Source organism: Hyposmocoma kahamanoa, unplaced genomic scaffold (genome assembly GCF_003589595.1).
Source record: "Hyposmocoma kahamanoa isolate Upper Pololo Valley unplaced genomic scaffold, ASM358959v1 240, whole genome shotgun sequence".
Classification (NCBI taxonomy): domain Eukaryota; kingdom Metazoa; phylum Arthropoda; class Insecta; order Lepidoptera; family Cosmopterigidae; genus Hyposmocoma; species Hyposmocoma kahamanoa.
The window spans coordinates 807,094-834,985 of NW_020653757.1; the positions used below are offsets into that span (position 1 = coordinate 807,094).

At 36.2% G+C, this 27,892-nt stretch overlaps 1 protein-coding gene across 2 annotated transcripts; it reads left to right on the forward strand.

Annotated features, from left to right (window-relative positions):
* Positions 1 to 853: 853 nt before the first annotated feature.
* On the forward strand, positions 854 to 2,982 carry LOC113228794. 2 transcript variants are annotated; one of them, XM_026462178.1, is made up of 3 exons: positions 854 to 941; positions 2,442 to 2,698; positions 2,806 to 2,982. In XM_026462178.1, exons 1-3 carry the CDS (start codon positions 881 to 883, stop codon positions 2,965 to 2,967), a joined length of 480 nt encoding a protein of 159 aa, XP_026317963.1. In that variant the 5' UTR covers positions 854 to 880; the 3' UTR covers positions 2,968 to 2,982. The 2 variants fall into 2 exon arrangements, 1 of the variants encoding a protein (XP_026317963.1); XR_003310340.1 differs by lacking the exon at positions 854 to 941 and adding an exon at positions 1,063 to 1,079 and having other exon boundaries at positions 2,806 to 2,953.
* Positions 2,983 to 27,892: the final 24,910 nt, after the last annotated feature.

Genomic DNA, 27,892 nt, shown 5'->3' on the forward strand with positions numbered 1-27,892 from the left:
CAACTAGGAAATGTTATATCTGAAGTGTTTATGTAAAATGACCATTATACCATCGGTATATTAGACTGAAAGTTGTTATATCAAACGTCTATTATATACCCAGTGACCTGTGTATCATGCAAGAATGTGTCAAACGTCAGGATACTGTAAATTAATTATATTAATTGAGCGTTACATCGAGTAAAAACATGTAATTTTTTAGGAAATGAAACTATTTTTCCGGATTTAAATCGCGTATATTTGTTTTTTCAAACAAACCGACGTTTTTTGAAAAAACAAATATACGCGATTTAAATCCGGAAAAATAGTTTCATTTCCTATGTGTAACAATCGCGAAAACCTAAGAACTCGATATGTAATTTTTTGTTATATATTACGAACCGCACCCATTATCAGTCGTAACCAGTAAATAAATAGTTGGATTTAAGGTAGATTAACGATGTTTGTTTTGTTGTAGTCCTTTTGTTCAAAATTATGTTCCGACAACTGAAAAACAGCTCTATGCTGGAGGCTACGTCCTTTTCATCACTCATAGCTCATAATCTTTTAGTACATAATATAGTGTGATTGTATGTATAAGTGTCCGTGTGTTTGATGAATAAAATCCAATTTAATTTTATGTAATAAACACAACAACATCCCATATGTAAGTAAGTAACTATGTACCGGAAAACATGCGCTTTTTCGGGAACCACGGTGCTGAATTTCAATTATATGTATTAAAAATATCACGTTGCTAGAGGAAATTAAAAGTATTTTTACGATTCCTTTATCGAATATGTAATTACGCTTATTTCCAGTAATAAATTATTTTATAGTATATTAACCGTGCATTTGTGAGAAATACTAACACATAGTTTTTATATTTTGTAGGACAAACATGTATTTAAGTGTAACGTTATGTGCTATAGTAATTTATTTACCTAGTAAAGTAAAATCAGGTATGTATTTCGATTGTATATAGTTTAGTTGTTTTAACGGTCTTGGTGGACCAGCTGGGTGAGGAGAGTTCCATTTCCGTTAAGATCAATTTGTGAAACGAAATTGTCAAATTAGTAGATACTCTGGGTAGCCTCGAAGTTAGTTTTGTTGCGCTGATATTTATAGTCCATACAACCATTTATTTTACTTTTGACAGCTCGATTACTGATCAATTAGTGATGTCTTATATAACGATGGTTTCTAAAGTAAAAAAAGTTTTAATCGATTTAACAAATTCGAAATTAAATTATGTGATCTCAGCCGAATGGTAAACCATTAGAATTCATTATAATTATTTCAAATTTACTTGTTTTCATTATAATGTACCAAAATATATACAACGGAGAAATCAACTTGAATAATCTTCGTTACATAAACTGTCGGCTTGATAAATAGCGGAATCTGAGCTAAAAGAGCTCGTGTCGCTTCACTATAAAGAAAGAGTCCATGAAGTACTGATTTTTTTATCTATGGTTGCTTGTCAATAATTATAGAACACGCTTTTTGTTGAAGACAAACTTACTGTAAACTTCTTGCTCGAATATGTTATTAAAGTAATATACTATCTGTAAGAGTAACTTAACTAATTAAAATGCTAACTACAAACATTATTGCGTTTACCACATTTTACACCACATTTTTATCTTCGTCGACGTTAAAACGACGTTATGTCAAAAGTATAATAAATGGTAGGACGGAGTATAATAACACGGAATGTTCTAGTGTAAGATCAGGTAATTAGTGTGGTTATCTGGAACATGATACTTTCCTCGGGATAATTCGTGATGGTATTATTTATGTTAAGAAAAATATTTATTGTTTTATGAAAAATAGTGACAGATATAACATTAACACGAGGAATAAAAATTAACATGTTATTCTTGACAGTCGTCTTCTAAAGACACAAATTCATTTAATATATGCTTCTATAATAAGATTCCAATTGATATTCAAAATTTGCCATTTACAAGGTTTAATACTATTGTGAAACAAACTTTAGACTAAAAGTTATTACACAACTTCTGCGTGCTTGGATGACAAAAATCCGTGGTAGTGACCCGAACAGCTCCTGCAGGTAGTTTCGATCTAAGATGTTTAAATTAAATATTGTAATCCCATGCATATTAAAATTACAGGCGCATAGGTCTTTTCAATTTATGTCTCAGGGTGATGGACGCAGAAGCAGTGCAATTCAGATCTTTGCGAGTTAAAGCTCTGCGTGGCACTGGAACTGTTATGGACAGGCGTGTCGTTTATCATCAGGCGCACGACTTGTTCGTCCCATCACAGTATAATAAAAAAAGCCCCTTCAAATTTAAATGGTTGGCGGCAGAAATAGGTAAGATGGCAGTACTTTCCTGAACGAACTCTTTCACAAGGATCTCTACTTTCAGAAACCGTTCTCCATTCAGAAGAGTTAAATTAAGAACCAACGCGTACATGTTTTTTTTTTATTTCAGTACCTCCAGACATATGTTTTCAAAAATTCAGATCGGATGACTGCGGACAAGCTCCACAACCAGTTATGTACTACTGGAAACCAGGATCGCGATGCGAAGTTGGTTTCTGGCGAGGCTGTGTTCCTAATGTAAACATGTTCAAAGATGAACATGAATGCGTATCTACATGTATCTTCGCACGAAGAGCAAGGCCTATTGACTACCATTCATATAATGCACTAGAGTATGAAGAAAGTGATGATGAAAGTATCACTACGGTAAGTGTGAATGTTAAGTTACAGATCAATGAATGCTAGCTACAGCATTTTTTGCTGTAGCTAGCATAAGGCTTAAGTTCACTAAATGAATCCTAATGTGCCTGCAGACTAAAAGTAATTCCAATGGAACTACCCATGGAGATTTAACAACAGAAGACCAGAGCAACTCTACTCATAACAGCGATAGCACCCACGACCATACTGACAAAACCGGAGGAAGCCACCCTGCTCCAACTGGTGGTGGAAATGATACGACTAGTGCAGGTTAAACAAAGTATGGTTAATAAAATCGTGAAAATTCATTATCTTTTTTATACTATAGATACCAAAACTAACACTATGTTTTTAATATACGAACAATGCTCTTAAAAACCATAGTTGTTGATAGATTTAAGAGTAATTAACAAACGAATTGACATTTTTCTTTGTTTTATATTTTTGAAAGTATTTGATGATAGAAAGATACATTTCAATATCATTAAGCAAAGGCATTGTAAAAATTTAGAACTTTATTAAAAAAATTATTCACATGACCCTACAAATTCGTCAAATTTAAATCTTAAAATTTATGATACCACATTATCGCCGTCGTAAACGTATCGTAGCCATTACACTAACGTGTGATTAAGCTCAAACTTTTATACCAGTCATAAAACGCATCTATTTCGATGTAGCGAGTAGAGTCATGAGAAGCGTAAATGGTGCCATCGTAGGAAATGCATGTATTGGTTTGTTAGCAAAAATTCATTTCCAAAACAAAAGAAGACCAAAAACAAACAACATTTACAAGAAAAATCTTCAGTAGTCGTGTCCAAAACGTTCAGTAGAAGTGGGGACTCTCTGTGAAAGAGTTCATCCGTGAAAGTATTGTCAATGTATCGATTTCAGCCGCCAAGCAGTTATGTGATGCGTGTTAATGTGTTCCGGTTTCGAAGGGTTCTGATAAAATTACAATCATGTGGGGTCTTGTTAACTTATGTCTCAGGGTGACGGGCGCAATGACATTGACAGTGCCCCTCAGTCCTTGGCAATTTAAAGAGTTGAGTGGCACTGCAACTGTTACGGGTAGGCGTGTCGTTCAAGCACACGATTTAATCCTCTCGTTACTTAACATCATATTAAAATAACAGAATAAGTGAAGTCATTACGTGAAGAAGAGGTTACTATAAGAAAATTTCCCGACCGCCAAAAGACTTAATAAGATTTTCTGAAGTGTCTGTGAAACAATCTTTTTATCGCATCAGGACCATATTGATTTTGAATAGAGTCGATATCATGATTGCCTTATCTGTCGCCGCGTTGAGGGCTTCCCTCGTCATTTACACACGAGATGTGGTTTAGACACGGTGCCACAAGAGTGGCTAAACTTTTCTACATTTTAACTTTATGGTTCACTCATCTGATAAAACAGCGTTACTTTCAGGAACCTATTATGTATAGTCAACACTTCTCATACGACTCGCCACTCTGTACGCAACAGTATGTTTTATTCAGAGACTAAACTTTCTATCTTTATTCTCTCTATAAACGCCCGCCGTTCAGTATCTTTTATTCGTATCCTATTTTAAACAGTATATTCGACTGTGGTGCTACCCCTCATACATACACGGCTCTATAGTATATATTCTTCTGATATCTCAGAAAGGCACACTTCTATTGAGATCTTATATGTATACTGTTAGCTATTGTTACAAGACATTCGCGATGTGATGTTTTGGATTCTGTAACAATTTCGTAGATCAGATTAGAACCAACAGTTATTTACCAAGTTTCTGGCGCTTACAATGTTAACCGCTGAATTAGTGAAGTCGTCAAATAGCAACTATGACCCACGCGAAAAGTGTCAATATTGACCAAGATAATCACTTATGACCTAACAAACATTTTACACGTACTTGAAATCTCATTCCAGAGCAATAAAGATCAAATTGCTCCTATCATATGACTCGTAAATGTCAAGAAAGAAGTATGACAAATTTAATAAATTCTCCAACATTTTATTGCTCACGTAAACTTTGCGTTTTTAAACAGGATTCATTTCTATATTTTGTTGGGTGTCACATGTTGATCATCAGATGCGATTAGACATTTCTTCTTCAACCGTTAGTCAACCATTGATGAGTGAAGGCTTCTGTGCGTACCATATCGTTTTGTTTACACACGTGTCTAATTTATCTCCATTTCTTGTCATCGGCTATATTTATCATGTGTAATGTATTTCAAATTAATCTTATTCCGAAAAAATGTGTCTTAGAGCAATGTGTCGATTGATGTTATTTATAGTAAGCTTTATATTATGTTTTGTACCAGTACTTACTGAACTTAGCCGTTTATAATATTTCTCTCTCTTTGAGTCTTGTTGCCTGATTATTACATTTGCTGCCACGGCCTTGAGTGGACTATAAGAGATCTTAGATCTTTTGTTTTTGTTTGGTGCAATAAAGAATACATGTATGTGTTGAACCGAAATCATTCATATATAGAGCAACATAAGGTATGTTTTGAAATCTACCAACTTTAATAAGAACTAGGTCAAATCCAAAGCACTTTTAGATAAAGCCTTCATAACATAAATATCCGATATAAATGACGAAGCAATCTTATCAGAGCCTGAATTTAATTAAATCGTAGTTTAGTAGCGCGCTTTGTTTCGCGAACTTGCCCATTCGCTGCGTTTCCTTCGAAGTTTTGAAGCAGCAAGTTATGAAAGAGTTGTTTCACGCAGCACAAGTACCCTTGAAAACCTCGGAATTACATGAAAAATCAGGTGGGTACTACCGTTATGAACCCGTGATCTTCTCTAAACAAAAGCTACGGCGTAGTGCACTTTCCTAACTCAATAACTCGAGTCCACCATGGACACGACACTATGTTTTTGTTGGATATAACATGGCGTATATTTGTTCTCTCAGACAAGAAGAACTCTAGTCCTCAAGTTTTCTCATGGCGTTTTTCTCAACCGACATTTATGTTGTATAACAAACCAAGTCTCTCTTACCAACAGTGCTGACGATATTCAAGGTTGTCAGCAACCGTTGCGCAAAAGGTGATCCGTCATTCTGATAAACTTAATCAACAAATGTTGTATTCGAAGACTTATCAATTAGCATATCAGTAACCTTAAATATGAAACGCTGCGGCATGCTACTTGAACCACGCAGTGAGGAACTTTCAAATTTCATTGTTGTTCAAGTTCTGCCGGCTTATTGGTATTCCACAGTAGAGATATAGATGTCTAATTAACATTTTGCAAATTCATAAAGGCAGATCTTTCAAGGAGTCTCAAAGAATAATAAATATAAATAAAGATCGACCGGAATTTAAAATCTACTAAAAAAAGGACATAAAAAACCTTCTGACTGATTCTGTCCTAACGAGCTTTCGACAAATTTGAGAACAAATTATTTTCCGTTCAGCAATTCACTATTCATTCAATCTGTGACACATATTCACTTACAAAACAGGTACACATAATACGACTGCCGTCAGACTGTACACCTCATGCTGTTACGTCATAAATGATAGATACGGTAATAAGCAAGGAGAATATGTTACTCTTCCAACGTAGATGAAGTGCAGAACTAGAAAAACAATTAAGTACTAAAATACGAATTTGAATTTGTGATCTTTCTATTAATACCTACATTTATTATTATATTCCTTTTTATTTTTTTCATGGTCACCCTTTTTAGATTAAGAAAAACATGCCGAGAAATATTTGCGGAGAAGATTTACAAGTTCCTTTTACAATATAATCTCTTTTTCACATTTGCTCATGGAAATTCAAAGAGAAAAGACACGTGGATGTAATAAAATGCTGACAAATAGCTATTATTTATGTATACCGTGTAACTTGCTTCTTTGATACACGAGTTATAGCGCCATTATCAATATTTACGGCGCAATGGTTATCTTTTGTCATGTTCTTGCTTTTAACTCGTATTCCAGCCTAGTTGCATAGAACTATCAAGTATTTAGTGAACCATAGCCAGCCCTCTTCCATGATTCTCCTCAATACCTATTTCTGCTACTTTCCGGTTTAGTAAAAGTGTGTGTGAAACTACAGGTACATGTCTGTGTGACGGATGCATGGGCAGTGTTGCAACTGCAATTCAAATTCAAAATAATCTTTATTTCATAGGTAAACATTATTACACTTGTAATCGTCACAATGGTTAAACTCTACCGCTCATTCGTAAGGCAGATTCCCCTGAGAAGAATGAGCAAGAAACTCTAGGGGTTGTTCTTTGTAAATAACATTTGTACACATTCAACATTTACAATATTTTTTTTCTTTTGAAACATCAGAGATCGAGACTACCTCCATGAGCTAAACGGGTTACTACCACGGATTTCTGTCATCCAAGTACGCTGAAACGAAAACGCAAGTTTTTTCACATCAATCGAAAAGGCACCAAAAACACTCGTGTAGACACAATTTAAGTAACTTAAGTAAATTTAAGTGAAGTACTGCCACCTTACAAGCAGTAATATTTACTGCGGTCCGGTTTGGAAGAGTAAAGGTGCTGATGAAATTACAGGGACATGGGACTTGTCAGCTTGTGTCTCAGGGTGACGGGCGCAGTGGCAGTGCTCCTTAGATCTTTGCGATTTAAAGCTCTGAGTGGCACTGCAACTGCCATGGATAGGCGTAAAAAAAAGGGTTACCGTGCTTAATAGCATGAAAGAGGAATCTATAAAATGAGGTGTTTGGTAGTGATATTGGTACCAGACAATTCAATTGATCTTTTGTGTGCGGTACCGTAACTCCAAAAGCATGGAAATAATTTGATCAAAGTAAACTTGTTTCGATGTTCCTTACTTGGTTTCTGTGTTCACAAAGGAAGCCCCTGCCTTGTCGGTTTCGTCCACGAGGAAAGCGAGCAAGCGAAATCGTGGCGATTTAAAAGCGCTTGAAAAGCACAAGAATCGAAGTGTTATTTGCCCCGAAAGCCCAGAAACAAAAAAAAAATCTAAATCAAATTGTCTTAACTTGACATGCAATACAAGCCGTTTTATCTTACTGGTATGACTTATCGCCTCAAGCAGAGGCCGTGGGTTCGAATTCAAGCTCGCACATTTGAGTTTCTCGGAATTTAACAAAAGAAAACATCCAAGAAGGTTCAAACCCTCGGAAAACATGTGAAGTCCCCAACCAGCATTGGGTTAGCGTAGCGAACTATGACCTAAACCCTGTCCTGAGAGGAAACCCGTGTCCAGAGACGTATAAATGGGATGATGATGATGACGTGCTTGACTCAGGTACTGCGCGTTGCCTTGTTATTCTATTATTGCCCGTAATAAACGCTAGAGTTAAAACTGTAATAATCACAAACACAAAGAAAGCTGCATCTCCGGAATGCTTGTCAAATAGACACTGAAGGTTCTCGTCTCAATGTTAGGGCAGTGACCCATTTCTCTATTCCTTCCGGTCCAAGATGTTAATAAACTATAACACGTAATGCTAATAATTCACGAACACAAATTACAGCTTTCACATTTTACATTCACGAGGCAGCCGAACATAATTCTGGCAAGTTGCTGAGATTTATTAGTAAAACAAAACAGCACGTGGGCCGTACGTTTTAATGCGATGCGATTCACCTGGGACACGACTGTAAGGATTGATTCATGATGACTAAGTGTTGGAGTATGTGTTGGCTTACAGCAGTCGAAGGAAATTATTTATTGTTGAGCGCTGCAAGTTGTGTGATTCTCGACCACAGAACAATAAATACAGAAAAGTGGTTAGCGTCTAAAGCGTGCTAACATTAGGTATTGAAAGACCTACTTGAGCTCAATCACCCATTTTCGCTTTGTATGGTATGGTTGTGTAGAAAAACTCTCTAAAATCGCAGAAAAATGCACCAAAAACATTACACGTAAGTAGTACTTCATATCATGGGTAAGTAATATTTAAGTAAAATTTTCAATTTTCTGTATATCTAATTGATTCAGATGTTAATCGTTCGTCGTAGTTCAGCAATTGGCCGCAAGATGCCAGCACGTTGAATAAAATTTCAACATAAAATCAAAACGTTGTAAGTTGCAATAAAGGGAATGGAACTTTCAACGTCAAAAGGACTGGGTGAAGTTTAAATTATATTAACAATCCAGAATTTGTTACATCTTTTTAAATTAGAAACTATGGCCAATCATTATCAAGATTTCATAGTGTTTATCATTTGTTTGTGTGGGTTTTGGCGACAGCGGTTCCTATAGTAATCGAGGCTTACGGCATTACCATTGTTTTTTTCGTCCGTGTTCTCGATCATGCAAACATACATAGAATGAGTAAATCTTTTTATGGATGGGTGTCGTGCAAATCACTAATAAAAACATTCAAAAGGAGGTTAACACTGTCCTTTTTGCGTATCTTCTGCAACCGCCAACACGATTAACAATTCTTTCTTTATCGGAGCAATTAATATAAGTAGCAACTAAATTCTAAAATATCACGTTTTATTCTACGATTGCTACAAATTGGAAATTAAATCAGCAGCATATATTTTGTTTTCAACCAAATCAAAATTTTGATCACTTTATAATTTTTTCTGTCTTTTTATGAAAAAAAAACCGATAGCAAAAGTTTCTGGAATTATAACTATTTGCCAAGTTTTATTGAAATAGGTTACCAGTAAGTGCGCGAAACCGGATTCATCTCCTAGTTTGCCACCCTTAGCGGACGAATGTTTTTTTCAAATTTAAATGGGACCTATAGTGAGGTATCTTTCCAATAAGAATCATCAAACTCGGTGCACACTGCATTTGTGAATGCAATCGCGTAACACACATAAAAATACAGTCAAATTGACAAACCTCCTCCATTTTTTGAAGTCGGTTAAAAAGGTCCCACGACACACTGCCGATATAGATTTTAAAACATAGTTCCATAACTAAAATACTAATCTTTTTTATTTGTTCACGTATCATTTCAAAAATCTCATGACCACGGTATTTGCCAAATGGTTTATGCGATTGCCTTTTTAACTGTCACAAATATTATTACAGTAATCTTACTACTACGTTGGCTTGGAGCCAATTTTTTTCAAAGCACGTAATTTTTTCAGTCACTGAGTCACATTAGTGGTCTAACACAAAAGTGAAAGTGCTAAGAATGTTGTTCACATCTGTCAACAAGCATAATGACTAAAATAATGGATCAGAAAGAAAATCTTGACCACGCTTAATAAGAAGTAATAGCATCACGACCCGGACATTCTGAATCTCATTTTTCATCATCCTCAGAAAGAAAACGATTCTAAATATGAACCTTACCAGACTACCGATCCATGAATAGAGGATCAATCGTAAAGAGGTCTGTGCGACAATAAAGAAGAATATTTAGTATCCAACACAATTGACAAAAGACATGGCGATCCCAGTAAAGCTCTCTAATCCAATCAAGACCATTTGCCAAGTCTCGCCGGAAAACTTTTGAGATGTCCTGTAGAGCTAACTAAGTCTGTTCTTTCTTTAGGTTTGCCTTTCGACTCATCCGAAGAACAAAGTCCGATGTGATTATATAGCGAAAAGAGAACAAGTACGTTACGAGAATAATTTCGTTATTCAAACTAAGACAAAAAAAAGTGTTTTGAAAATTTATATATGTTATTTCGTTTCGGAAATATAAAAACGAACAACTGTCGATCTGACATCCACAGCGAAGAAAGACGAACAAAATGTACTATGTCCTGAAAACAACTAGTCTTGCACATAGATATTTGTTCCACGGATGAGTCGTTTTGAAACACGTAACACAATGACTGTAAATAAGCCTTTTCTTTTATATGACCACGTTTAAATTCAAAATTCAGTTAATTTTAATAGAAATTCCAGTCTTTTGCACCGCAGGTGTATCACCGGGCAACTTGACGAGGGCTGACACTAATTGAAATAAAACAATAACCTTATATGTCATATAATAATAAACGTTGTTACATTTTATTGTTGTGTATGTAACAAACAGCCAGATGTTTTTTCCTTCGGTCGTTGTGTTAATTGTTGCGTTAGTTGGTGTTGGTATTCTTTATAAACAAACCTCTGTTACCAGTAATGGTTGTACCTTTTCTAGAAGTAAATTTAGACCAAATAGTTTTACTAAATATTTACAAATAGCAGTATCCTGGTCATACATAGACTGGTAATGCACATGTGTATTTTTTCTACCCGAGAAATGCTGAAATTTTATTCAATTAAAGATAGTATTCAAGAATGTGAGGTCTTCAAAATTCTTTTGGTTGAAATGCTTAACAAATTATGTGTACTTTATCTCGCTCTTTAACTTCTCAGATTTGCACGCTTTCTCAGTCTGTAGATTGAATAAATAACTGTCTCCATTTGCTGCACAAAATCGCGAAATCACTTTGATCAAAATAACTTTTTGTCCCATAAACGTCCCACTTCTGGATCGGGTCAAACGTTTTTATTGCTATTAGGACGCTTTGAAGTTTAATTTTACTTTTAACGAGCTATTTTGTGGTAATCAAATGGTTTCCAAATATACATATTTACTTCTGTTAAGTATTTTAAGCGTCATGTTCTATTTTAAATGACGTAAAACAAAAGATTTCATAGGATAATACACTGTCTGGGACCAAAAATAACTAGATAAATAATGAAATGGAATACACTGCCAGCGTCTGTGTCCCGAAAATTGCAATTTGCGGCTATTCAAAGCTAGTGTGAACAGGCATTTACTAGACAAACTAGCGTAATTCACGTCGTCGTTTCACTTTGAGTGAGATTCTGGCCGAACATGTGTCTATTTTATATAAGTCATGATTCAAAATCAATATTTTTTATATATTTAGTTTGAAATTCACGTCGTGTGATTTCCCAAAACCCGCATTGGGTCAGCGTGGCGGACTATGGCCTGACCCTGACCTGAGAGGAGACCTGTGAACAGTTCTGAGACGTATAAATAGGATCGTGTGAGCGCTATATACTCAAAAACTCTCGCACCTAACATTATAGTATAAGTGAATCATATAGTACCAACCAATAAATATTATATCAATCCCAGTATCAAAATGATGATGATCACGATTTCTTCGATCGAAATTGGAGCATTTAGTATTAATCATCCTTTGAAATTTGAACAGCAATGTAACCTTCAGATGTTCCAAAATTTACAACAGCACATCAACCTTTACACTTGTTCGAATATTGGAACGTGCAATGGAATAAGACCTGTCACTGTGTGGCTTGATGTGCTGCCGTGTGTACAGAGTACGATTTAAATTGCCGCGGTACGGATTGGAAGCGAATTTTAGACTATATCAATTGTGTAATGTACAAACTAGGTACGAACCAAAAGACAGGTCGAGTGTCTTCCATAGAATTCTCGCAGTCTCGAAAATTCCCTTAGCTGCTGTTTCGTAACCTAGTTAGCACGTTACACAATTGACATAAAATTCATTGTGCTATATGCAATTTCGTTTTGAGCCTCAGGGTCGTATTCTAGAACTCTATTCAATGCTCAAGTCAGGATTGCACTTACACAACACAAGCACTGGAAACACGATCCTAATGGCAGGGACTTGAGTATGATTTCGAGTGCTTTAAACCATACTCAAATCCTGACTTGAGCATTGAGTAGAGTTCTAGAATACGACCCTAAGACCTCTATAGCGTCAATGACCGAGCTCAGAGCTAAGGGTCATTTCCATGAAGTCGTGGAGAGGTTCTGCAATAGCACATTAGGACATTGTACAAGATGCGGAGATATGACAACTGCAATCCGTTAAATTTCGCTGTTTCGTGGCTGCCAGTTGGGAGCTAAAACCGAAACTCCCTACCAAATAAAGCAATATACTGCATAAGAAGAAGTGCAGGCATTTGTAAATAAGTATTTATTGAGTGCAGTTTAAGAAAATCTATTCCTGATACACATTTGGACCTCACGTACGACCTAGAACGGTCTGAACTTTAGCTCCAAAGACAGCTTGCAGACGGAACTGGAACTTACAATACCTAGACAGAAACTAAGTCTAAAGATAGAATTCAATCCACTCAAGTTCCAGAGAACTTTATCTAAAACCGTCTAAACGTGTTTGAATTTTTTAGAAGACGAACTTTCAGCGGTACTTTGAAAGAGGCCGACGTGATACCACTGTATTGAGTTTTTAAATGGTCGACGATGTTGATAAATGTGACATCTCAAATTCAAATCCAATGTCATTTATTTCTTCGTGACACACAGTTTATACAGATGTTACAAGAATGCATCAATATGATACACCTTGAAGCATGCAAAATTTTTATAATTTTCACATAGACACTGACGCAATCGTTTGTAAACTATACTCGTGCAGGCGAATCGGTCACAAAAACCAAATAATAAAACATGCCTTGATTCCCTAAGGCAGATTTATTAATAGATATGGAATGCATATATCTCCTCGAGATACAGCTGAACACAAAGAAATTTGATAATTAATTTCTCGGTTTGTATATCGCGTATTAGAAAGCTTACCTTGTATTTTCATGTCGGACAACACATTCAAATAACTGTGCAATTGGATTGGAATTACTTTGACTTTAAGTAGTCACTCAAACGCTGGTTATCCTCATCATAATCTTCCTTGGCCAGCAGATTAGGCTCTGCTGCGTACGAAGTCCGTAGAACAGGCAACCTTCCGGTGTTGCTTTTTTTTTTAATTTTAGTTACTTCCATAGTATAATGTCCTACGGGATTCTCATATGGGGTAAAGCGGCAGATATTCAAACTATATTTGTATTGCAAAAACGAGCGATTCGTTTTGTGTACCGTTTAGGTTCTCTAAGAGAAAGGAGACTGTTATCATGACTGTGGCATCACAGTACATTTACTCAAATATTTTGTATGCCCGTAAAATATACATAATTTCGTTAAGAAAGACGATATCCATAATATTAACCTTAGTACTAAGTCCAAACTCATGGTACCACGATTTCATTGAACTAAGGTAAACGATTTATTTATGTGGAAACTGTATACGTTTTTACAATAAGATTCTGCAGCACACATTAAGACTACTATTTCCTAAATGATTATCACTAATATCAGGTTTGTTACCACGGTATGACTTCTTTTTATTTTCCCGATATTTCGGAACGGTTGCACGCTCCATGGTCACGGGTTGACTGACGGGTTGACCATGGAGCGTGCAACCGTTCCGAAATATCGGCAAATAAAAAGAAGTCATACCGTGGTAAGAAGCCTGATATTAGTGATAATCATTTAGTGAATAACCACGAAAGTCTTAAAATCTATATACTATTTCCTAAGTTTAAAACTTAATTAATTGAAAAATCATATTACAAAATTGTAGACTACGTGTTAGATAAAGATGTATGGAAAGACAACATGAGTCTAGATTCCACACAAATATGATTCAAAATGTATTCTATAAGCATTTAAGTTTATTTGGAAAGAGCAAGAGTTTCTTGCTCGTTCTGCTCAGGGAAGTCGGCACAGTGAACGAGCAGTAGCTTAAAAAATGACCTTTTCAAGTGTAAAAATTTTACCAATGGAATAAATTATTATTTGACTTTGACTTCACCCGTCGGACTGAGCACGGATCTCTTCTAAGGACATGGTTTAGATCCAACACACTGACCCAATGCGGAACCTCAACTGGCATGAAGGTTTCAGAACGATGTCCTCCTTCAGTTTCCGTTAGTCAAAGGTATTGCTACTACGCAGTAACAAATTAAAGTCGTGGTACACGCCGCCACTGGGACAAACACTTGAGCAATTAAGAAACACCGCTCAAAAATCCAAAAGTTCGTCTTAAACATCGATTACTTTTTAGAATACTTTGCTTCATTTAATAGTGATCCCTGTGTAGTAAATTACAAAGTCTCTCATCAGTATACCGTTTTGTAGAGGTAGGCGTGAGTTGTGCAATCAAAAGCCGGCCGAATACCTGACAGTGGATTCTAGCATAAAGGTTATTCTATTTCCGTCTTAGCGAGATTTATGCATCGTGATTTTAGAATCGCTCTTGCTTCTAACGAGCAATACGTTTTTATTGCTAGTGACGTCTATCGAAGCGATGTCTATTACAGAAAAGATAAACGCCTTAATTAAGTACGGAAAGTATATATTTTATATTATATGTATTTTGCTTCATCCTACCCATTGCGTATATCTGTGTTCTCCGGAAGCTACAAATTAGGGCTATTATACAGGGTAGAAATTTGAGACATGTCAGCTAGGGCAGCTACCACAACAATCTTATTGTTAGCGAATCGTGACATTAACATATTTTATGTTTTACTTTGTTTCATTAAGAATTATCAAAACAAGAACTTAAAAAAATGGCATTAAACGGAACGCTGACGGCTGGTTTTATTTTGGTTGGATTGACAGTGGCAAGAAATTATAATTCACAGCTGTCACTGGAGTCTCATATCTACTATGAAGATCTTCATCAATAGCTATAGGAAAACGATACTAGAAGACTGTCCATCAATTTTGAAGACAATGAGATTGAAAAAATCGTACAAGCCATTCGATATAATTTCTGGTAAGGATCAAAAGTCTAAGGGACCAGCCATGGTGAGAGTATTTGAAATGTCAGAAATCACAAAAATGTTTACCATACATGACAATGGAAATATTTTCAAAATTTGGGAAATTTCAAAATTTTTTTTTAAGGACCGTTTTCGTTTAGATAAGGTAGCTGCCCTTATTGACGCGTCTCAAATTTCTACACTGTATAAAACTAGAGTGCGTCGGCATTTACTAGACAAACGCGTAAGTTTGCAGGCCACATCGTCGCTAAACATCAGGGTTATATTGTGACAAGGGTTCGCTATTAAAAAAAGACAGCTAAATCTTTAACCACACCAAGATCTCAAACTTGGGAATACGCTGCGCGTGTCATAGTAAAGAAAATCATTTCAGAACGACCACACAAGTAGAAATTTAGAAACGCTTGCTTCCAAATTAGCCCTTCCAGGAATCGATGCCGAGACTTCCTAATCTAGCGCCCACAATGCGTTATATTGGTTTAGTTTCCGTTAAATGTGGAAAGATGTGCTAACAAGAGAGCGTTGATAGGTAGAGGTGGTAATGGTGAGAGATGCGACGATTCGATGATTCGAATATAATAAGGGCACCATATTCTTTGCTTACACGTAGCTCACAGAACAAGTCGTGCGCCAGGTGTTAAGCGACACGACTGTCCATAATGATTAACAGTTGCACTGCAAATCAAGAGATTTATATCGCAACAATCTGAGGGACACTGCCACTACGCCTGCCACCCTGAGACATAAGTTGACAAATCTCATATGCCTGTAATTCTCAATCTCATATAACTGCCTCCGTGGCCGAACGGTTACCATGCCGGACTGCCACGCAGAGGTCCCAGGTTCGATTCCCGGGCCGGGAGAAATATTTGTATGGCCTACATTTATTTCTCTCGTTAGTTTGGGTGTAATTTGTGGTTGTCTATGTGTGTGTCCATGGCACCCGCCACACAGGGTTTCCCTAGTGCGGGGCTATGTTGAGTGTGTGCATTATTATTTATTATTATTATAATTCCACCAGCTCCCTTACCCTTCAAAACCGGAATGCAGTAATGTTCACATAGGAATATGAACCGTCTCAATAGAGAAGCAAACAATCACCCACAAGACTACGACCACTCTACGACTGAGTCACGTAGCTTTAAAAACCACAAGCTCGGACGCCGTTATTTACGGAACATTACAGCCTAGTGTTTGATCGCAATGACTTCGAACAGATGAGCATAAATCCCGGTCAGAAATAGTAATGAGTGACCTTTCCATTCAGGTACACTCGTCTGCACGAAACAAAAATGTAAAGAATCAAAAACTTTAATTGATTAGACGATACCACTCAGTTATAAGGCACATTTTATGAACAATGAGAAGAAAGGTAGGTAGATTATTCATTCCGTGACTTAGTTGACATAGCGTCTAGCACGGTTTGCTAGAAGACGTCGGTTCTAATCCGGCCGGATCGAAGGAATGTTTTCTAGGTGTTAGCTCTTTGTATTATTAATTATAACAAAACTAGTGGACTAATTTCACGGTGGTCAAACACCCTGACATTCAATAAAATATTTAATTACAAGTTAATAGCGACATCTCTAGCCAGGGCTGGTAGCTGTAAAGGTATCTAACTGGGGTGACGAAATACTTTCATACATTTCTCATAGATGGCGCTACGGCTAAAAAGTCTTTGAAAACCAAATACAAAGATCCGACAAACAAACACCTAGAGACATTCGTGAGGTCCAGTGGTTCGTTCTGTGGCTTAGTTGACATAGCTTCTTTTCTGTTTCATCGTGGTGATGAATAAAATATTTAATTAGAATTAGAAGAAAGATAGATTAAAAAACATGTTGCTGTCGATTTTTTTTCTATAACTATAAATTATTTCAAAAGACACCAAGGTTATCAATTAACACATAACTCTGTCTACTGTATATTAAAATGATCCACTAAAAAAATGAATTAATGTGCCATAGTGACAAATACAGATTCTTAACATACTACTGAGAACGAACACCACGCAGTCAAGGGCGCGTCACCAGCCAGTATTAGGCCATAAAGCTATTAACAAGATAAATGATCACAAATGTGGAGCTAAAACTGACAAAGCTTTTATTACGTAGACTTAAAATGTTTGAGGAGCGAGTAGATATTTGAGCTTTCTAGAAAACTTCCATTGTCTATTAATTTTTAAATATTAGCAATTGTAAGGGTGCGTACAGACCTGGCGAATGCGTTGCCTCTTCTACCTACTTTCTGTGACGCAGTATATAGATCGTAGGAATCTAGCCACCGGTTGCGGCTGGTTGGAATTCCCCTCCACAATCCCGGGCGTGTCACTCTCTTAAACTGTGCCGCTTGGTACATCCGGCTTGTCCAGGTGAGATTTATTCTCGCTGGGTGTGGTGCCAACGTCCAATGAGCATGACTTAGATCCCTATGCCAATTGAGAAAAGAACTAATGTCATGTCATACTACGGATTTGTTAATTATAATTACCGCAATGTACGATGAAAACGAAAATTTTACACCAGTAAGTATATACCAAATTCTGAACCCAGATGACATAACTTTTTTACGTCATCCTCGCGATAAAAGGCATGATAATGTTAACATGTTTAAAACTATATCACAAGATACACTTTCGATGCCAACACTTGGATGAGTCAAAAATTGGCATCAGTTAAAATCCAACATATCTGTGTTTGGACTCCCATAAGAAATACTTTCAGCGATTAGTATCATAAAAACCAAAGCTTTACTTGTATTTCCTGATACATGTGTTCAATTCTATCTAAATGGACCTTTCAGACGTGACTTACAGACTGAACGTCAAATGAATGGTATTTGATGGGCTTGACGTTTTCTACAATGCTCACGCTGGCATATATCTTAAAATACGGAGAAATCTTATTATTCAAATTTCTCAAGACATTTGTTTCTAAAGAACAGCGAATCTAGACACGTCTGCCATGCGTTGCTATTGAGGCATTTCCTGCTAATTTCGCATCAATAAATCTCATTGATTCTTCCGCTATGTTTATGAACTATATTTATTTATTTATTTATTTATTTTTCAGGGATAACAAACAATTGTACATGAAATGTTTACAATCAGAGTTAAATACTTCTAACATAGGTACACGTACAATCAACAGCATTATCCACAAGTTACTATTAGAATTAAAATTAAAATTGTCGTGTGTGTGATGGGTAGTGCTAAATAAACTAAAATAAATAAAAGGTAAATAAGAAATTAGCTCAGGGCATCAATAATAGCTTTTTTAAATTTAGAAGCAGGCAAATGGAATATGTCAATATTGCTAAACAAATCATTGTAATGAGAAAGAATACGACGTAGAGGAACTCGCTTGCCAGCATTTGTTCTGCAGGTCGCCGTTTTAAACGAGTAGGAGCGCACACGCCATCGATAAACTCTCATTGGTACATTATATCTAATATGTTGCACAATATCCGGGCAATCAATTAAATTGTGACAAAGTCTATGGAGTGTTACAGATTGAAGAAGCATTCGTCTATTGTGAAGTGTTAGCATTCCAACTATATTTACCATTCATGTTAGCCACTGCCTCAACTTACGCTTTTCGTGGTAGCTTTAAATTTGCCTCGAAGCGTTGTTATGGTTTGCCTTATACAATGTTTTTCTTCGTCGTGTCTCTGTTATTTAGGATGTTGATTGCACACAGTGTGCATGTATGTAACTAATTCGAAATTAGAAAGCATCGTCTGCTTACAGTATCATCTGAGACTCATCATCATTAACAATAACAGCCCATTATGTGTAACTAAAGGGAGGGTTTATGCCATGGCCTGATGCGGGTTAGGAATTTTGCACGTGTTCCAGGGGTTGTGAACCTTTTTCGACATGCAGGGTTCGTCACGATGTTTTCTAAAATCGTTAGCGAGAAACATAGCTACTAAACATTCAGAAATGTATATGTTACTTAAATAATCAATTAAATTAAAAAAAACTGTATATTATATTGACCTTATGAAAGAGTTCGTCCAGGGAAGTACTGCCACCTTACCTATTTCTGCCGCTAAGCAGCAATGTGAGCATTACTGTGTTCCGGTTATGAAGAATAAGCGCGCTGGTGAAATTACAGGCACTTGAGACTCCACCTTGAGTATCAGGGACTTCACCTTTTGACTCAGGGTGACGGGCGCAGTGGTAGTGTCCCTCAGAACTTTGCGATTTAAAGTTCTGAGTGGCACTGCAACTGTTATTGACAGGCGCGTAGCTTATCATCAGGCGCAAACCCGTTCGTCCCGTCATTTGACATTATGAGAAAAACTTAGAAATTAACATGTGGCGACAGGGATTCGAACCTCAGACCTTTAAATAAACCATTCTCCGACTGGGCTACATTCTACAATATGTCAAAGAAAAAACGTTCATTGAACTAAATATATATCCTAGAATGGAATCACCAATAATTTCAAAAGCCTTATAAAAGTCCTAAGTCTTAAATACTGCAGAGATCACAAATTGGTGTCTGAAACAATCTTCCTCTCTAACTCAGACAGATTACCATCAAACTTCATCAACGATTATTGTTAACAAGTTATTTCCATAAATGGATTTAAATTCCCTCGATTATATACTATCACAGTATTTAGATAGGTAACCAATCTGTCATTTTCTAAAGCGATAGAGGGAGAGCTTCGATAGAACATTTTGCATAAATTTTAGTAATAAAAAGTACTGAAGCTATAACGTCGCTGCAGCCAAGTTAAAAATCGATTTATTTTCAATATCCTCTTTGTGACGTTCCTCGCTAAAAAAGGCATATTGAATTTTAGCTAGTCCCGTATCCAGAAACTTTAAAATTTAGTTTTTCAAGAGTGTTTAAGTTTGAAACATGAAATATTTTTGTCGATTTCTGTGTAGATTTTATAGTTACGATCATTGACTTACAAATAAATGGACGACGGGTCTAATACAAAAACCACGAAAAAAATGTCCCAAGTCGACCTATTTAAACGTAGTGACATGTAAAGGAATATGAAAAAGCTAAAACGTTGAATTTCAATTGTAATGTCATCGCAGTACTGTCTAATTTTGCTTGCTTCGCTGTCAGTCGAACAAACGAAGACTAAAGCGTGAATGAAGCTCTGTATACGATTTTAACGCCCTATAAGTTCGGACACTTTTTTTTTAATTGTAAGTCAATGGTTACGATTAATAAAAAATTCCATATTGCAGCCAGGGAAATTGAGTGAATAGAATTTTTTTAATGTGGCATCAGCTTTACTTTATTATACACATTAAACTGGTTTTGTTTTACAGTTTGTACAAAAAAAGGTAGAAATCATAGTGTAACATCTTTCACACAGATACACACAAGCACACGTACTCACTCACACACGCGCTCAAAGTATTAACCCTATTAACTCATAGATTCTAGACTTTTATGTATAAATTTTACATTTTTAACTTCTTGAACATAAATCAGTTAATTTTGAAATAGTATTCATCTCACCCATGCCGCATTGAGAACAACGAGAAAGCCCTGAAATACAGACTGTGCGCCTAGTTTAGGCGTCAGTCTCCCACAATATTATTTATTATAGCATTTGAAGATTGACAGAATTGTATTTGATGTGAAAAATTGTGATTAAATACAATTTTAGAGCCGGTTCACATGACAAACGTTAGGCTGCTAACAAATTGACTGCATGTATGCAGTCAATTTGTTAGCAGCATCGAAAAACCGACTTCAAGCATTAACTGCAAATATGCAGCCAATCTGTTGGCAGCCTTAGGCTCAACTCACACATGCGCAGAGTCGAAGCGTCGCGACGTATTCATCTCTATTTTCCCATTATTAAGATACAAATTTGTGTTCTGCAAATATGGAATCGAGGGTCGACGCGCGTCGACGCTTGGTAGCATTCGATTATATAATAGGACGTGACGCGACGCTTCGACTCTGCGCCAGTGTGATTTGAGCCTTAGACGCGTGTGGGACACGCGTTTTGCTAGCACGCGTTGAGGACTATTCGCCGTTGGTGTTCATACGCCGACTACGGCTTCTTATGAACTAAATTCCTACAGTTGTAAGCGCCTGTTAGCAAAATACGCATCTTACGCTTGAACAAGCGTGAACAAATTTTTAGTCAGTCTGAGACCACGTGACCGCAGATCGGAACGACGGAATAATAAGGGTGCAAATACCTATTAAATTGTTTATTCACTTTAATACCCGTTCTGGAATGTTAGAACGATGTTCTTTTTAGTTTTTTTCTCAGTTTCTGAAAAAGTGTTGTTTTCGAATTACGTCAATTTACATAGTATTGAGGGTAAGAATAGACAACTACATTTCATCTGACATTTTCTCTGTCAGTCATGAATTGTGGTCGGCTGTCTGCCTCGGTTCCTTTCAACTTTGACCTGTTTTGCGATGAAGTGACACTGTTTAGATATCATTAATACTCGTCTAAACATACACACATCTACCAAATCGTTATAAATGGAACTATTTTTTCATTTAAATCGTGTATATTTGTTTTTTCAGCTCCGAGTCACGGATGACAATACGCGCGATTCGAAAAAATAGTATCATTTTCAATGTGTACAAATCGCGAAAACCTAAGATATCTGTCAATTTAATTAAAAGTTGTTAAACTGAATGCAGTTTAATACATTTTTGTGATAAAGCTTTAAATAAATAAAAAATTAGAAATAAAAAACTTAATACGATATTTTACATTAAGGACGCAGTTATTCGACACGAATTTCATCGCGCTTACTCCGCACGGCCGCCGCGCGGTCGAAGAGCGGAGACCGCGTTGCCGCCGCGCAGCGACCGCGGTCATCTAACTGTCATAGCAAAATATGCTCTATTTGTTTAACATTTACGAACGCCTAAAAATATTTAATATACGACTGTTGGGTAATTTTCCGGGAAATTTCATCTAGTGAAAATTTTTCAGTACAAATATATTTTTAAGTTTTATTTAGAGAGAATTATAAAATAAACTTGTATACCTAAAAGGCACTTAGAAAAAAACCGGGTTTAAAATAATTTTGCAACAGCGAAAACAATGCTTTTAATGGCTCCATCGTTTTCGTTCAGTAATTTCAACTTTTGACAGGTGTCAACGTCAATTATGAAAAATTAAGGGAAAAATATTGGAAAAATAATACATTAAATTATTATGTAACTATTTATTTAAATCAGGCAACTCATATTTCACACAAATAATATAAAATGTAACTACACGAATTGCACTTGTGGTGCAATATGGCGTCTGGTATACGACATCCTTCGACGAGACGTCCTCCTTCGTGTAGGTTGACAGATAACCAGTCGGCACTCTCATAACAAACTAATTAAAATTCACTCTGTGTCGTCCCAACCGCTCGACCCTTAGGGTGTATTTAGCTTTTGTACTCCACTGTTTCCTCACGCTTTGTAGTAATGCAGCCGAGACTGGTAGAGCAGTGTCGTCGGTATTTTTTTAATATGTGCGCATTTGACCTCAATCTAACCAGGACCCCGATTCAGAACTCTTGGATATTTTAACCGAATCGTTCGATTGTATATCGTTCTTGAATCGAAGGGCGCATTCCGAGTGAAACATTCGAGTCGGTGAAATAGATTATAAGAAAAATGAAAATTCTTTTATATACATTTTTAAGATTTTAAAGGCCTAAAAATATTGGACTGCATTAGTCTAGCCTTGAACAATAGGACGATCGGTAACTTTCATTCGCTAACTGTATTCTGAATAAAGTTTGTAGCATTTGCCGGTCGAGAAGTTCGTGTAATCGTGCGGGTGTGACGTCATTTCGGTTCGGTTTCGAATACGACAGTTAGACATTCGATTCGGGTGTTGTGAATAATCGGTTGACAACTCAATTATCGTAAGTTTCTGAATCAACCCCCTGATGGAAGCGGTATTGACTTCATGTCAAGGGACGTTCAAATAACGCACACATTCATAGGGGTCTAGAAACCTTGTGTCGCGGGTGCCATGCAATTGGACACATACTTAGGGCCGTATTCCAGAACTCTACTCAATGCTCAAGTCAGGATCTGAGTATGATTTCAAGCACTGGAAATACGACCCTAATGACAGGGACTTGAGTATGATTTCCAGTACTTTAAACCATACTCAAATTCTGACTTGAGCATTGAGTACAATTCCAGAACTCTACTCAATACTCAAATCAGGACTTGAGTATTGCAGGGAGCACTGAAAATCATACTCAAGGCCTTGCCATTAGGGTCGTATTTCCAGTGCTTGAAATCATACTCAAGTCTGCTCAAATCCTGACTTGAGCATTGAGTAGAGTTCTGGAATACGAGCATTAGACAACTACAAATCACATCCAAGCTCATGATATAAATAAATGTAAGTCATACAATAATTACTCCCGATCCGAGACTTCCGTGTGGCAGATCAGTATGGTCACCGTTTGGTCACGGAGGACGTAATAATTAACTGTTATGGACAGGCGTGTAGCTTACCATCAGGTGCACGACTTGTTCATCCCGTCACTTGATGTTATAATAATAATAGTAATAAAAATACTTCGTTCTTCCATGTTAGGGTCCTATGTGACCAGGTAAGTTACGACTAGTTAAGTTACAGGTTCCATATAATTCCAAGATATGGCTCGAAGGTTGACGTCGCCAAAGACTTAAAGTAGCTGCATGTGTCCGAATGTTCGGACAGAAATGGCGCACTTTGGTGTCGGAGGCCAAGATTCACTTCGGGTCGCTGAGCCAGCGGAGGAAGTATAATAATCTCCGAAATAGAAAATATCAAAGAGGAATCGTAATTCTATTAGACACTAGTTACTTAAGTAACAATCTCATCAAAATCAGTAAATGAAGCAAGAATTATTATAGAAAATGGATAACTCAATTCAGCTTAATAGCCAACATTAATTGCTGAAGCGCTTTTGTACACTGAACAAAGGGCTCAGGGCTCCCCCTTTACGGTCTCGTTGTTTAATTATGATGGCTATTCTCATTAAGTACTAGTTAGGAAATTAAGGTGTTTGACAACATTTTGCCGGTGGATTATTAGGACACACGTTGTCGTACAATACTTGCAACTACCAGCGCAAAAATGACGTAACCCATTTGATTCTATAGTATTTAAGTTAAGGTGGTGCCAGTGACCGATAAGCACCAGTGTTCGACAACTTTTTAAAATTGATTTCTAATATGATTCGAGACAAATAAAAGAAAATTTTCTATCATAGTAATAATACGTTTCTTATTGATAAGTGTCAGTTACTGGGTGTGCATTGTTGGTGAGTGTCGATTACTGGTTAGTTAATGAGTGGATTTTCGGTGTTTATTGCTGGAACACAACATAATAAATTAAAAAAAATATTTATGTAATGTAACAACCACAACTTTAACACGCCATTAGTTCCATCGCGCCACCGCTAGATGGCTTAGTTGTACTCTGAAACGTGCTATCGTTTTGTTAACTCCAATAGTATAAATCATCTCATATGTTTTAAATTGTCACTGCCCGGTGGCGCAGTCAAGGCCATCGGCCAACTGCAGCGTCCTTCAAAAAACAAAAAAAAATTGTATTTGCTCTCTATTGCTATAGTTAGTTCGTATATTTTTGAACGCTTTTAAACGCCAATGAACAAAATGCTAATATAATAATGTTATGTCTTAAATAAAAATATAACTCGTTTTTTTACAAAAAAGCTTACTAATCTTAAAAGTCTTTTTAACATAAAAGTCTATGCGTTTAAACGTTTTCTAAACGATTTTGTTAGCTTCAAACGTTTAAGTGAAAAAACGTTTAAAAACGTAAGTTTTTTTTTAAAGTACAACGTTTAAAAAAATAAGCAGATTTTCCCATCTCTAATTGAGACATTTCGATCCTTACTTACAGCTACCAAGATTCGGCACTAAACTTGCGCTTTCACGCACGTGAGACGCATTGTTGGGTCCCTAGCCGCATAACTTTTTGTTGTAGCGTTGTATATATTTTAATTCACGTCTTGTGCACTTTCCGTCTGTAATTTACTACGCACCCCCTCCGCTGACCAATAAATACTACAGTAATTTATTTTAGTTTACTCGTATATTCGCGAAATGCACGTCCTGTGCGTCACAGCCTTTTCTCAGCGGTGACAATAGCTGAGTGGGATTACAAACGCCACAGCCGTACACATAACTTTCACTGTATACTCCATTTATTTAGGTACTTATACTAAATGTAAAATAATCTTGATACATCTTTTAATGAAACATATATATTTTACAAATCAATAGGCATAAAAATAGGCTTGCAATTTCATATGAAGTTCAGTAAATGTATTTTGTATTTGAAGGTAAGTAAAAATCATTTTGTAAATGTATATTTATATATATGTATATTTTGTACATATTTCATTAAATAGACATCTCACAATTGTTTACATTTAGTTAAGTACACTAAACAAATGGACTATAATTGTGTCGAATATTTAATGTTTGCTTTGTTGTTATGTATGATTTTATTTCAGTTTTTTGTTTAGCTTCATCTTTTTTTTATCTTTCTTACTGTGTATTTTTGTTTTGTGGCGTCGTAATAAATGATTTCTATTCTAATCTATTCTAGACAGAAAGATTCCAGTTCAGGTTTTTTTTTTGTAATAATTATAATAACATTTCTCGAGGATTATGTCCTCGAGAAATGTAAACTAACAACTGTCGAGGATTATGTAAACTAATAACTATTGATACAAAAACAAAAAAGTTATTTCAATTTTAAAAGCAGACTTCACTGGCGTTCTAGCGGATTGAATTACGTTGCTCTGGTTCAAATAGTACTGGGAATTCCCTGGTTTGAGACCAGGTAATTGGCATGGTTAAATATTCTTTCTCAAATGTAATAACTACCATCCTGTAATAACCTATCAAATGCAAATAAACCTCATTAAATTTCATTTTTTTGAGTTGAACCCTTTGCTATATTTTTGACTTAAGATTGCCTGGAAGATATTGCGACGTAGCTATAATGCTAGCTCTTCAATTTTAGCTCTTTTCATTATACTTGCATTACTTTTACTTTAAGATACATACATACTAATTTTTAATTTAAGATACATTTTCGAGAAACAAAAATCATTGTTAATAGAAAAGAATACAGTTAATTTATCCCAACTTATCCAAAAACACGTGACGTCCCCTAGAAGAAGGAGGAATAATGCTATGAAAAACTCCGCCCACATATTACGAGGAGTGTAGCAGGGAGATAAGAATTCACACTTATTTCTTGACTTAGCTGAGTAAACTACATATTGTGATATTTCGCTTAACGGAATAAAACTAAAGTGCTTTCGGACGGTAGCTATAAGCCTTGTAGATACCTAGGTATATAAGCTTCATCACTATAACTCCTTTTTTATGGAGACACGGGTCGTATAGAAGTTAATAGGGACAAAATAAGCAAATAGTTACAGGAAATAAAACTATTTTTCCGGGTTTAAATCGAGTATATTTGTTTTTTCAAACAAACCATTTCGGGGCCTATAAAGGTCCCATATGGTCCAAATAAGAAAAAGGGTGGTTTGCATTAATATTAAACATGACTGTACCCTCTCAGTCAACCTGTAAAGGGCCCGAAACGTTGGTTTGTTTGAAAAAACATATATACGCTATTTGAATCTGGAAAAATAGTTTCATTTCCCATGTGTAACACTCGCGAAAACCTAAGAACTCGATAAGCAAATAGTTGCTATTCTCTCATCTATCTAAATTTACACAGTGTAATATTTATTTAGTTTTTTGTTATTATTATAAATGCAAAGATTGAATCCACTTTCATGCTAGCCTTACTGGACTCGAAACAACGTCTGTCACCTCAACGTGGCTACCGCTTTGCCAAATGAGTTACGGATCGAAGTAGGTCATATGAATTTCTCTGTATGCTTTTTTATTTTATTTTTTTATGAAACCTAGTAGCTGGACGAACAAGTTATGCGCTTGGTGAAAAGCGACACGTCTGTCCATACATGTTACCATCCGGCGCACGACTACTTCGTCCCGTCACTATAAAATATATATTACATCTTAGAATAATAACGCATAGATACCTAGTCCGCACACGTTAAGTGAGGCAAATTGAAGCGCGCCCAATGGGCCTACAGGAGCGGGCGGGCCTTCAGTGCTCAAGGTCAACTTGCACCGCGAACAGATCAAGAATTTTAGCTAAAAATGACGAAATATGCGGTAAATGAGTGTAAAAATACGTCAGACAAACATAAAATAGATACTAACATCACATTCCACAAGGAAGTAACGCGTTTCAACTTGTATTTTTATATAAATATTCACTAAAACCGAAAATTAACCTACTACTAAAACTAGCCTACATGAATTTGATTTTTGCCTCACTTGTGACAGTTCGTTTGATATGAAACTATCATTCTATGCGTTATTATTCTAAGTATTACATAAAAAAACTTAAAACAATTTAAATTTTAGTGTTAACAAGGTCGCCCGTACAAATACAGTTCAGTATTCATTGTTCAAAAATTACATACTGATACGTCTATATAAGTTCCTAATTGTAAGCTTGTCTCAATTCAAGTTTGCCATCAATCATTGTCAATTATTCAATACCGCTAGTTGTTTCAATTAAGGTAGTGACCACACTTAGCGACAACGTATCACATTAAAACGTTCAGAG